This window comes from Electrophorus electricus, chromosome 11 (assembly GCF_041902795.1).
Source record: "Electrophorus electricus isolate QZ-2024a chromosome 11, ASM4190279v1, whole genome shotgun sequence".
NCBI lineage: Eukaryota > Metazoa > Chordata > Actinopteri > Gymnotiformes > Gymnotidae > Electrophorus > Electrophorus electricus.
In genome coordinates this window covers 25,145,064-25,157,694 of record NC_137507.1, presented here as the reverse complement: position 1 = coordinate 25,157,694, position 12,631 = coordinate 25,145,064, and the positions used below count along the sequence as shown (strand labels likewise).

Sequence of the window (12,631 nt, the reverse complement as noted above, 5' to 3'; positions counted from 1 at the left end):
TTATACAGTGTTGTTTTGGTTTTGTGTATTGATGGTAGGGAGTAGCTGCTATTTGTTGTGGGTTTGGGGCTTTGTTACTATTTTTTGTTGGGGAATTAGTGTAGTCCTGTGTGTTTATTCTTTTTCTCTGTGAAAACCTATTCAGTGTGTTTTTATTTTATTGTGGGTTTTGTTTGTTACTTTGGCCTGGGTCACTGCTGAAGACACCAGCAATATTTGACTACCGTGGTATTTCCCTGGGTTCTTTGTTCTTACAAACATTTGTTAGCCGTTTTACCCCACGGCTCTTGTTACAGCCTTATTGCCCAGACAAGGTCGTAACAGTTCCTCTTTCTCCATGTTTCTATTTTTTTCTTCTGATGCACTTTAAACAATAAAAAACAAGCAAACAAACAAAAAGGCAAACAAAACTTCCATGGTCTTGCTTAATGTGTTTGGTCACATTGTGATTGCACTGGCTATTTTAATTAGAAAAATACCAATATACAGCAAGCCTATAGATTCCTGCATATCTGTATTTATTCAGTGTTTTCTGGGCAAAATGTGTGTGTGTGTTATTTGAGGAGGAGGCTTGCTATTCATTTTATATCTGCAAAAGGATAACTTTTGAACATTTAACTTACTTGCTGGTGGACTGGTACAGGGGCATATGCTGTGCATATACTAGGGATCTAATTCTTAGGCCCCCCTCAGACAGTGGGCTTAGGCTTCCAGAGGCCCATGGCAGTTGGAGGTCTATGGGCACTGGCCCAGTCAATAATCCATTCCTGAGTGCATTTTTAAGAAGAATTCAGAAAGCATCTAACCTGTCCATCTACTTATTGCAGTTTGGTTTCAAAATGAAAAACATGTAATGTCCATATACCCTCATAGTTTGGTTAGTGTAGGCCTTATGCAATGCTGTCGCTTGCACCCATATATTGAAAATGTGGATATGTGAATCCCACATGCAAATGCCAATTGGGATTAAATAACAATGAAAGCATCTGACTATACCCTTGGTAAAGATACAAGAAATACAGTACCAAGTGTCAGTGAGTCAACAGAAGACCATGTAGCAGGAAAGATGCTTGCATTAGATATAGATATTCATGTTTATATTTTATGAAGGTGTAAAAAAAACCCAAACAAAACTAACATTCCTTTACACTAAACCAATATTTCACTTTCAATTCTCCATCTAACCCTTGGTTTATTATGCAGCAATAGCTTGGCAAATCACTACATGTAGAGGTGAGAATAATTTAGTTAACCTTACTTGTAAAATGCCATCTTTTTTAAAACTGTTATAAAAGCAAAATAGTGGCAATCCAAGATTAAATAATAAAAATACCAAAACACAGCATTCATCCCTGACCATTGGTGAATGTGACTTGATTAAGTAAAACCAAGCCTTTAAAATGTGAAAATCTAGATTACAGAGAATTTACTCTACAAATCATTTTAAAAATGGCTATATACTAAATGAATATACAAAACTCCAATAATTTACTTTAAGAATTTAATATACAGAAATCCATGTTTTGTATATGTCAAATGTTTGAATCCTGGCTGAAATTCTATAATAGAGACAAATATATTAAATAAAAAAATAAATTAAGAAATCCATTTCTGCATGAAATTATATTACACACACACAATGAAAAAGACAATACTCTGGCCTAGACATGGACCATAATTAGAAAAAAAAAGAAAAAAAGAAAAAGCAATTTTGTGTCCCAAAGTAACAGCTATGTTTATCCCCAGTACTCCACGATCAAGGTGAAAAGAACTATACATAACACAATCACTGTAAAGCTTTACGCAAATGTCTTGAAGGAGCATGGGATGTTTAGGCTGCTTGATTGCAGTTTGTGACAATGTAAAAGTTTTAGTTTCTCATAAGTGATGGGGCTCCCTCTGCAGCTTTATTGACCTTTCACTACCCCATAAATGGTTCCAGGCTTAGAATGATCCACAGTACTGTAGATGGTTGATGGGAAGTTGTCAGATCTCTAGGTAATCATAAAGAAACATAAAAGCATTATTAACATTCAGAATATCAGATTCTCTGAGCTAATGTGATAAGTGATAAAAATGGAGCTTTGACAATTCCTTTCAGGAAACAAAGCAAAATTAATATAATTAACATGGAACAAATTTTATATGAATATAATGTTTCTTTTAAAGAAATTTTGCATCAGAAATTTCATACCGTATCTGCAAATGTGTAATAAGTGCTGGGCAGTCTTTTGTCCACATGAGTTTCTTGTTGCTAAATATATTCAATAAAAGTGGTAGGAACAAAATAATATAAATTACTACTATTACACTGTAATATTATTATTATTATTATTATTATTATTATTATGAACCATATAGTTTATGACATGCCAGATGTACAATATTCTGCACAAAGCATACCATTTTAATCACCACTGATGCTGCAGTTATACAATTGGGCTACAGCAAATGCATTGGGCTGGAAAGACATTCACACAGTAAGGAACAACATTCAACCAATAACTGATCATTAATTTGCTCATTCTCACCAGGCTATTGATCTCATGTGTTTACTATTATCCATGTAAGGTGGGCTCAAACCCAGGTCAGCTAGATGATGACACCAGCAGCCTACTAGGTGAGCAACCACGTTCTAACAATGATGGGCCCGTGTGCAGAACAGTTAGATCTTGGATCAGGTAAAACAAAAGGAAGAAACTAAACACCATGCCGAGTGTGGAAAAGGGGAGAACAAAGGACACCACGGGAAGAAATGGCAACCCTGATGCACTGGGGAAAACCAAACTAAAACTTCCCAAACCAAACCAGAAAATGAGGAAGAACTTGATTGGCTAAGGGAAGCCTCGGGAGAGAGACAGACTCAAGAGGGAAGGGGACATGTAAAAACACAAACACCCTCGCAGACAAGAAGTGAGATGTGGCACACAAACCTCAATACCTGAAGTTACCTGCTAAGCACTTGGTTTAAAACTTTGGCAAAGACCCAGCACTAAATGACTGGCTCACTGGACTTATATAAGGTCTAGCTCAGCTGTTGGGTGTTAAGCCTGATTAGTGGTGTGCCTGACTCGAGGCCTCCCTCTGGTGGCCGGAAGGGGCCTTGGCCTGGCACCAACCCTTACAATCCATGCCTATATATAATGATCTCTTTCCTCTTATCTTTGCTGAACAGATTATTCTGATTGCCTGTATGAACATCAAATTTCAGGTTGTAACTTTTTAAGGTTTGTGCTAAAAGACTTGACTAATTAGCCTGCAAACATGATTCAAAATGGCCCAGTAATCATTTCAGAATATAAAATGTGCTTGTCTGTGTACTATTTTGCACTAATAAAAAGCCATATGCTCACATTTCTCGCATGATACAGAGGATTTGGCATAGCGTGAGTAGATCCTTCACTGTGTGAAAGCTGCACTCCTACAACACTGTAAAAACTTGAAGATATCTCCAACCACATGCTATTCCTTGGTCTTTCATTTTCATACTGCAGACATGATTTAGTCAGACTATCATAGACCATGTTGTGGGTTTCATGAAGCCTTCCACAAAAGTGATAAATGCTTTCTTTAAAAAATGATGTAAAGTTTACATTGCAGTAGTAGACAGTATTTATTGGCTTTAAGTACTTCAGGAATAATACTGCAAGTTTAAATATTACCTCAACCTCTGCATACACAGTGTCACACAGTGGGGAACCTATGCCATCTAGAATATCAAATGGAAAATGAACACGTCATTCAACCAGGCAAGATGAGCTGTAGAACACAATCCTTGATTTTAAATGCTATTCTGTTCAAATAATTTACAGCCACACTAAGCATCAGATACCATTACTATAATAACATCAACAGACATTTTAAAGGGAAGGGCAATTTGTTGAGATGCTGGCCATAAAGACAAGTTAACATGTACATTATTGGTATCACCCTATGGGTCCTGTGAAAGCTCTGCTTGAAAAGATATTTTTTAAGCCAAGCTGTGTTTGATGCTATTTGCACTTAGTGTACTTAGTGCAAATAGACAACTTGCAGGTTTATACATTGCTGAATGCAAGTTTGGATTGAGCTTTATGATCATTATTACAAAGTGCTTGCTTACTCCACAGACTCAAGAAATGTGGGAAACAGCCTTTTACTTGGATGGTACAAATGTTTAGAACTCATTACTCTGTAATATTTATTATATAGCTTCTATTACCAGTTTTAAAACCAGCTCAAAATCATCTTTCAACCCTTAACAGAACACTTAATACAATTATGCATATCAATTACAAGTTGCATGATTACTTTTTTTTTTACATCATAATTGTAGTTTATTTGTACTATTTCATAAATACAATTGTTAAAATTCTATTCTATTACAATTCTAATCAACCAAATATTCTGAAATTCTTTTTGTAGAGAAACAAATTTCACTATTTTAAGAGACTTATAATACTAAATGTGATTTCTCAATATAATAAACATTATTTATTAGTAAATTAGTCAGTATTTGAAATTTACTCTTGTAAATACACTCCTGTAAATACAGAAATGGTGTTTAAAAGTCTGTGTCTAATATTATTTAACCAAATCATCTCTTCAAGCAATCAATCTTGCATTATTTGCTTCATTATACAGAATGTGTTTCTCCATGAGATTGTGTATTGGAAAAAACTGAAGGTGATACCTGTTTTCTTCCTTCTAAGTTGTATGACACAACCAATAACAGTCAGAAGGAGGATAAGTGCCACACAGCTCAGTGCTATTACAATATAGAGCAGTTGGTTGGTAGGTCCTAATAGAGAACAAAATGTGTATGTTGGAGTGGAAAAATGTATGAGTACAATAAGATTAAAGAATTGGATGCATGTCTGTGTGTGTTTGGGTTTGTAGACATTTATCTGTACCTATAGAAAAACAGATTTCTTTAATCTCTTTAATTGTACTTTTTTTCCAGCTGACTGGGTTGCTGTGGTTACAGATTATAGTGCTTCCACTGACATACATGGATAGGATGATGCCTCCTGGTGATTCTATTTTGTTCTCCTCACAGACATCATTAGAGCAGTTAGAGTGGATTGTGAGGTTGTGACCACTACAAGTGAGAGTCACATTGCAGGGGTCACTGCTTAACTGGTGAGGGACAGGAGTAAGGATTGGACTCTCCACTGGATCTGGGGAAGACACACACAACCATGATTGCACTGCTGGATCACATACACTGAAAGCTCATCACCAACAAAACACACAGTTACAGAGATCATATAACTGCTGTCCTGTCATTTTAAGGTTTGAATTTTGTTCATTATTGCAACATCCTCTTGTAAATATGATTTTAAATGTAAGCACATTAAAACACGTATGCAGAAAAATATACATTATTAATTGACAAAAATACTGTTGATTCAGGAATGCATTTTTTCCACTGATTACTATACTGAAAGACTTACCTAATACAGAGAGTTTGTACTGAACAATAGGGTTTTCCCCTTCTTCATCAATTGATCTTGCTATATAGACTCCACTGTCATTCTTCTGTAGGCTTTTCAGCGTCAGACTGTAGGTGTCCTTATCAAGCTTCACCCTACCGTTATAAGCACGGCCTGGTTCTACCTTATTCAATTTTTGATCATATGTCAATACAAAATATCTTCCATGCATCCATTTCAGGGTTTTGAATGGTTTTATACTGCCTTTTATGTGCAGCTGAACAGAACTGCCAACCTCCTTAAACTCATGATTGGACACTGTAGAGAAAGAGGAAATATAATCCATTTATGTTCTGAAGACTTGTAAAAAAAAAATTACATTTTTTTTTAATTTACGTAAGTGAATTGTTATATACATTTTGTAAAAAATGCTTTTAAAAATTTTTTCCATCTTCGGTAACCCTCATAAAATTTCAAAATGTTATTTTGCCTTCTGTTTTTAACAACAGAAACCTTTTAATTACATAGCTCTTTTCCCAAGCTCAAGGTTGCTTTACGGATCAAATCAAGAATCATATATAGATGAAAAAAAAAAAAAATCAGAAAAGACATCATAAAAATAGCGAAATACTAAACACAGAAGATAAAACAACAACTGTAAAAGGTACACTAGACAGCAACAGAATTAGATGGACATAACAAAGAGCAGAAGATGATTGAGGGAGGGAGTTTAAATTTGAGGTGCTGCAACATCTGCAAGACTCTGAACTCTTGCACTGCTGCCTACAATGCGGCAATCATCAGCGGGAACATGGACGAGTCCAATCTGCTGCATACGGAGTGCGCAGGGTGATGAGAGAGGCAAAGCATGGATATTGTTTTTAGTGAATAATTTGATTGCTAATAATTTTGGATATCATGGAAAGAAAGAGGCTTATTTTAGCTGAAGTTTATGTGGAGTTGTTTGGGTGTAGTTATGAGCTGGAAGCTGAGAGACAATTCAGCGGCTTCCAGCATGGACTAGCTATGATTTTTTTGCATCGCAAATCACTGGATATTTCCATACACTGCTGGAAAAATTCATAATCCTGCTACAAATTGCAAGTATAAATGAGAAAGCATACTATTTCTTTACAGTATTACAGCATTTACAGAATAACAGTATTTTCCCCAGCATAACCTTTTAGCCTAATATCAATGAAGCTAATATTTTTATCCCTTAACCATGAAGCTATAATGAAGCGAATATTGTATTTAGTAAGTTGTTAAACATGGTTGTAATGTTTAGCAAAAAAGTATTGCACACTGATGACTTTGTGTGCATTTGGAGAGGTTTTTGAGCACCTTGGAGATGTCTGACACCTAGTGGAAAATATTGTGTACCTCCTGATTAATTTCATGTATATACTCAAAATTGTTCATTTTACTGGACAAGACCATGGTGAATCAGGAAATGAAGCACATGACTGAAAATGAATCTCCATCATCCAAATACATATTATAAACCCCCCAAATAAAATACAAGTACACATCATTCACATACAAGAACAAATCATTCAAAAATGTGTTTAAAACTGGAGGTGCACTTAGCAGTTAATTGAGGTAGAACAAATTTTCTTGCAATTAGGTTTTTGTGGATGTGAGATACAATACTGTGGAAGGAAGATGTGGATTTTTGGCGCTGTGCTTTGGCTGTTTGTGGTTGCAGTCAGTATGGAACATGCACAGGCATTTTTAGTTGCACTTTCACATGAATCATCTTTTCAAGCAGTGTTTTTTTTTTTTTTTTTTTTTTTTGTTTTTTTTTTGCAGACTGCTAGGTTCCGGTAGAGTAAAAATAAATGTAGACCCACATCACCTCAAAGCAAAAGGTTTCCATTCTCTGTCACTGCAATAGATGTCAATACTGTCCATGAGTTTTATTTAAAAAAACAAACAAACTAAAAAAACAAAAAAATTGCTAAAATCATACTAAGCATTTTAGGAACTATATCAATTTATACAGTTTGAAAATAATTTATATTTATTTATATTTATTAGTATATGTATATGAAACACTGTTATGCTTTTCCTTATAGTATAGTTTAAAATCTGAGCTCATAGGTCTCCCAGGTAGTGCAGTTTTTGCTATACCATTGAGAGCTTGCTAGTTTAAATATAGAGTATGCTATTGCCTTAGCTCTCGAAGGAAATATTTGTTAACCTTCACTCTACTATATTGATAGCTATCATGTAATAGTACAAGGTATTCCTCAGTTAATGAGTCCTGGTGAAAAAATGTGTCAGATGAATTTTCATTTATTTTCCAGCAGAATCATATTTTATAATGCAAAAATTTAAGAAAAGTATCAAAATAAGACCATTTTATGGCACTACTGAGTAATTTCATCATGTGATTAGATTATAATTCCATTTTAGCAAACATCCCCATAATGACAAAATGCCAGTCAAATGTTTATGGTATAACTTGAAAACAGGTTTGCCATTTATCTATGGTTTAAACCTGTCTCTTATTCTATATTTAATTAGCTATATATTGTGTGTTTAGTGCAAGCATTCTAGCACCAGAGACAAACATCAATAAATACTGAATAATTTTACCAAAATGGCACTTATGAGTACTGGACAAATGATTTCAGATCACAAGTCTGTGAAACAAGCAATTACCCTAAATTGCAAGAACAGCTACTGCTATAAAAGTACCTAGGTGACCGCATAACCTATAATCTGTTATTGATCAAGGTAAAGGCTAAAAGCCAAACTTTTGACTTGGCCTTACCAGGAACCATGTTCATTCCAGCACTGCCATTCCTACCTCTTCCCACCGGCATCTCCGATCTGGTTCGCCAGAGTACTAGTTACACACCTGATGATTATTTTCTCTCTTACTACCTTCCTGTTTAAGCCCTCCTCCCTCACACACTCTTTGCGAAGTATTGCCATTCTCATGTTGCATACCGAGGCTCCCATGTATGTGTTTGTCTGCCTGGTTTCTGAATCCTGCCTGTGCTACAGACCTCATCTACTGCCTGACCTATGAGTCCTACCTGCCCCCGAATACTAGATAAAACCTCTTGCATTGGATACTCTCCCTTGTGTGTGTGTGTGCCTTCATTACACCAGTCTCTTGATCTCAGTATTAGAAAACATATTTGGGACAGAAGTAAAAACAAACAACCCTTACTCACATTTGTCCTGCATACTTTGGAATTCTGGAATACACTTTAGATTATTTTCTGCAAGAAATAACTGACAAAATGCCCTTTGTTTATGAAGACGCTTTAAAGGAACAGATTGACAATCCAATTTACACAAAATTTCAGTCACCCCAAACTTTATTTGTTTTACTAAGTCATTCCTTAAGGCAAAAGATGACTCATTTAGGAATACAACTATTCTGTTAAAATATAAAACATGAAAAGCATATCAAATCATATGTACACATAATATATAGATATGTGACAGGCATGTTCCTGATGTACATACATGGTTGTACTACAGTCATAGTATGGTAGGACGCATTGAACCATTTTGATACAAAGTCAAGTTCAGTAATCATTTCATATCAAACAGTTTATCAATTATGTGGAAAGATCTATTCAGCAGGATGGCATTGCATACTCTTAACATGACCTGTAATTCTGTATGACACAGTGGTTTATCCTATTCTTAATATAAGGACAGAAGCTCAGCTAGTCACACATCACTATTTATATCATAAGACGTATACATAGACAGATGTCGTTTAAAGGACTCTACCTGTTATTGAGGCCAAACTGCAGAGAATGAAAATCAGCTTTGCTACAATCGCCATTGCACTGTGTGTGAGCAAATTTCCTTTCTTGAGGTTTATAAACTTCTGTCAGTTTGGCTCTGAATAACAATGGGGTGCCTCCCCAAAGTGCCTCATTTCCATATTTAAAATGTTTACATTTCAAGATTCATGTAATGTAATGCACAGTAAAAATAATGAAATACCAAATTTAATGTCATGTTTAAGTCTTTACAAGCATGATGAAAATATCATGAATGTACAGTACAGATGAAATTTGAGAGTACAATGACATTTTATGTTAGATGGTGGTGATGATCTTTAATACTTTGTTTTCCAGAAACACTATTTCAGCTATGGATCTGCCTGCATATATGAGTCCAATTTTGATACAAACTGACCTTGTTCATGTAACAAGTCAGAAACAGGCAGGCGTTTGCAGATGCGATAAGACTTTGGCTTTCCAATCCAAAATGTAGTCAGAACACAGGCAGGTATCAAAACCAGCAAAGCAAGAACACCAGGAGAAGTACAATGTACAGATCCAAAAACTGTAGTGAAGAGAGGACAGGGCCAAAACACTATAAGTAACAGGCATCAGAACAAATGCTCAATTTGCAAGGCAATGAACCATGGCAGTACTTTGAATAGACTGCATCATTTAGAAGGCACATAAATACACTGAGTAGAATTGAAAATAGGTGGTAATAATCCAAATCTGGGGATGATGATCGAGGCATTGTAGCCTTTTTTTTGTTTGCTATGTATTTCTGGATTCTCTGTTTTGGCTCATTGACTAACGACTCTGACTGTGGATTTGCCCTTAATAATCTCACATATCTCAGCATATGCGTCCGCATCGTGATCGCTCCACATTACACACAGGTTAATACACCATGGCAAGACTGAGCACAGCAACAAGACACAATGTAGTTATGTTACATCAGCAAGGTCTCTCCCAGGCAAAGATTTCAAAGCAAATTGGGGTTTCAAGATGTGCTGTACGAGCTCTTTGAAGAAGCATAAAGAAATGAGCAACATTGAGGACCGTAGACGCAGTGGTTGACCAAGGAAACTTATATCACTTACCTTTGAAATCAGAAGATCTCCAGCAGTGCCATTAGCTCAGAACTGGCAGAAATCAATGGGAACCAAGGTACACCCATCTATTGTTTGAAGAAGTCTGGCCAGAAGTGGTCTTCATAGAAGAATTGCAGCTAAAAATCCACACCTTTGACATGGAAAGAAGGTCAAGCTGAGGGCAGTGGTAGCTCAGTGGTTAAGATGATTGACTTGTAATTGAATAGTTGCCAGTTTGGCCAAACTGGCCAAATTGCCACTGTTGGGGCTCCTGAGCAAGACCCTTAATCCTCAAGTTGTATTCTAACATAATTGTAAGCTGCTTTGGATAGAAGTGTCAGCTAAATGCTATAACAGATGTCAGCTTTTTTGCTGATGGGCTGGAGAGCAGTACAATAATGAGCATCTGCAGGCAACAGTGAAGCATGGTGGAGGTTCCTTGCAAATTTGGGGTTGCCTTTCAGCAAATGGAATTGGGGATTTGGTCAATATTAATGGTGTCTTCAATGCTGAGAAACACAGACAGATGATTATCCCTTATGCAATACCATCAGGGAGGTGTCAAACTTGGCTGCAGCAGCGCAATGTTCCCAAACATACAGCCAATGTCATTAAGAACTATCTTTAGTGTAAAGAACAACAAGGAGTCCTGGAAGTGATGATCTACCCTAGTTCTGTTTGGAACAACCTCCCTGCCAAGTTCCTTCAAAAACTGTGTGCAAGTGTACCTAGAAGAACTAATGTTGTTTTGAAGGCAAAGTTGGGACACACCAAATATTGATTTGGATTTATCTTCTTTTCATTCAACTTTGAATTTTGTTAACTTACAAAAATAAGCTATGAACACTTCTATTTTTGAATGCATGGGCAGCGAATAAGGGGGCAGGGAGTTTTCTTTTAGAGTTCAATTATTTCATCACTCTATTAAATACAAAATTAAACATTAAGGTTCAGCAATGTACTTCATTTATGGGAATGTATGGACTACTGTTGATTTAGTGAACACAAAATAGTTCACAGTGAATTGAGCATTAAAGAGCAATAATATGTAAACTAAAATTGCATATGAAAACCCACATTCCTCCACTTTGCATTTTCAAATGAATACTCTACTTTCTGTAGAGTATTAGGAATACATTTACAAAAAAACCCATCACTTCTGCAATACTGCAGACTTGGTAGAAGTGTTGCTGAATCTATGAAAACCACAATTTCACAAGTCTTGTTTGGTTCTCAACTGTTGACAGCACTTCCTTTGGAGCACAGCCTTCATTTTGAACAAGACCAAAAACAGGGGTTAATGCAATTACATTAGTCATTTACACAAAAAAAACCCCACAGATAGCAAGACCATACGACGCTGCTCAATACATAAAGGCATTAAAACGGGAGTCTCTTAGAGCACAAACTGGTGACATTTGCTTTGAATTAGCTCAGAACTGGCAGAAACCAATGGGAACCAAGGTACACCCATCTACTGTTTGAAGAAGTCTGGCCAGAAGTGGTCTTCATAGAAGAATTGCAGCTAAAAATCCATACCTTTGACATGGAAAGAAGGTCAAGCTGAGGGCAGTGGTAGCTCAGTGGTTAAGGTGATTGACTTGTAATTGAATAATTGCCAGTTCATGGCCAAATTGCCACTGTTGGGGCCCCTGAGCATTACTCCTTTTAGATCAAGTATTGAGTATAAAGCCGTTAAGCGTAGATCCACGCTTTCTCTTTAGAAATGAGCTTCTAAATGAGTTTAGGCTTCCCATCCTAAGGCTTTTTCCTTTAGGTGCTTCCTGTTAACATTTGGTTTGTGTTGAAGTTCTTGGTTCAATTGTTTTATTTATTTCTTTGGCATTTATCTGTATGCTAATGATTAGTTAGTTTATTTCATATGCCTGAGACATGTCTGTATACATCACATTTTCCCTGCCATATAAAGCTAAAAGCATCAGTCTGCACTACCTGCCCCTGACCATGATGATGGACCATCAAACATTTCACCACAAGTGGAGACACAGAATACAGGTGGTACAGAGCAAGTATCACAACTACTAGAGAATACAACTCAAGCAGAGTTTCTGACACTTGCTGAGAGTTATAATGAACATCCATACTGTTGCTACATAAATAGCTGTAAATTACACACAATGTTTAGTGTTATATAGAGTTAAATATATAAATATAAAACTTTGCTGGACATTAAAATGTTTATATTTGGTATCATACAAACATTGTTGTGGGACTACTTAATGCACTTATCATATTACTAGTGGAAAACACATTTAGAGAACTTAGCTGACACTTTTATTCAAAGCAACTTACAACTATGACTGAGGACAACTTAAGGGCCTTGCTCAGGGACCCAACTTTGAAG

General features: G+C 36.1%; 1 protein-coding gene across 2 annotated transcripts; it reads right to left on the bottom strand.

Annotated features, from left to right (window-relative positions):
- Positions 1-1,487: 1,487 nt before the first annotated feature.
- LOC145659727 (CD48 antigen-like) lies at positions 1,488-9,759 on the bottom strand. Of its 2 annotated transcripts, XM_081722786.1 has the most exons (7): positions 9,174-9,759; positions 5,436-5,732; positions 4,893-5,159; positions 4,673-4,780; positions 3,663-3,709; positions 2,195-2,254; positions 1,488-1,994 (listed from the first exon to the last, which is right to left on the bottom strand). In XM_081722786.1, the coding sequence occupies exons 1-7, from the start codon at positions 9,226-9,228 to the stop codon at positions 1,908-1,910; spliced, it is 921 nt and encodes a 306-aa protein (XP_081578912.1). In that variant the 5' UTR covers positions 9,229-9,759; the 3' UTR covers positions 1,488-1,907. The 2 variants fall into 2 exon arrangements, with proteins under 2 accessions (XP_081578912.1, XP_081578911.1); XM_081722785.1 differs by lacking the exons at positions 1,488-1,994; positions 2,195-2,254 and having other exon boundaries at positions 3,263-3,709.
- Positions 9,760-12,631: the final 2,872 nt, after the last annotated feature.

Bases quoted from the DNA above. Each gene is read 5' to 3' on its own strand.
- LOC145659727 (XM_081722785.1), bottom strand. From the start codon at position 9,228: ATGGCGATTGTAGCAAAGCTGATTTTCATTCTCTGCAGTTTGGCCTCA. The intron at 5,733-9,173 runs GTAGAGTCCTTT...CTTTCTCTACAG, and splicing joins CAGTTTGGCCTCAATAACAG to TGTCCAATCATGAGTTTAAG. The intron at 3,710-4,672 runs GTATCACCTTCA...TTGATATTCTAG, and splicing joins ACTTAGAAGGAAGAAAACAG to ATGGCATAGGTTCCCCACTG.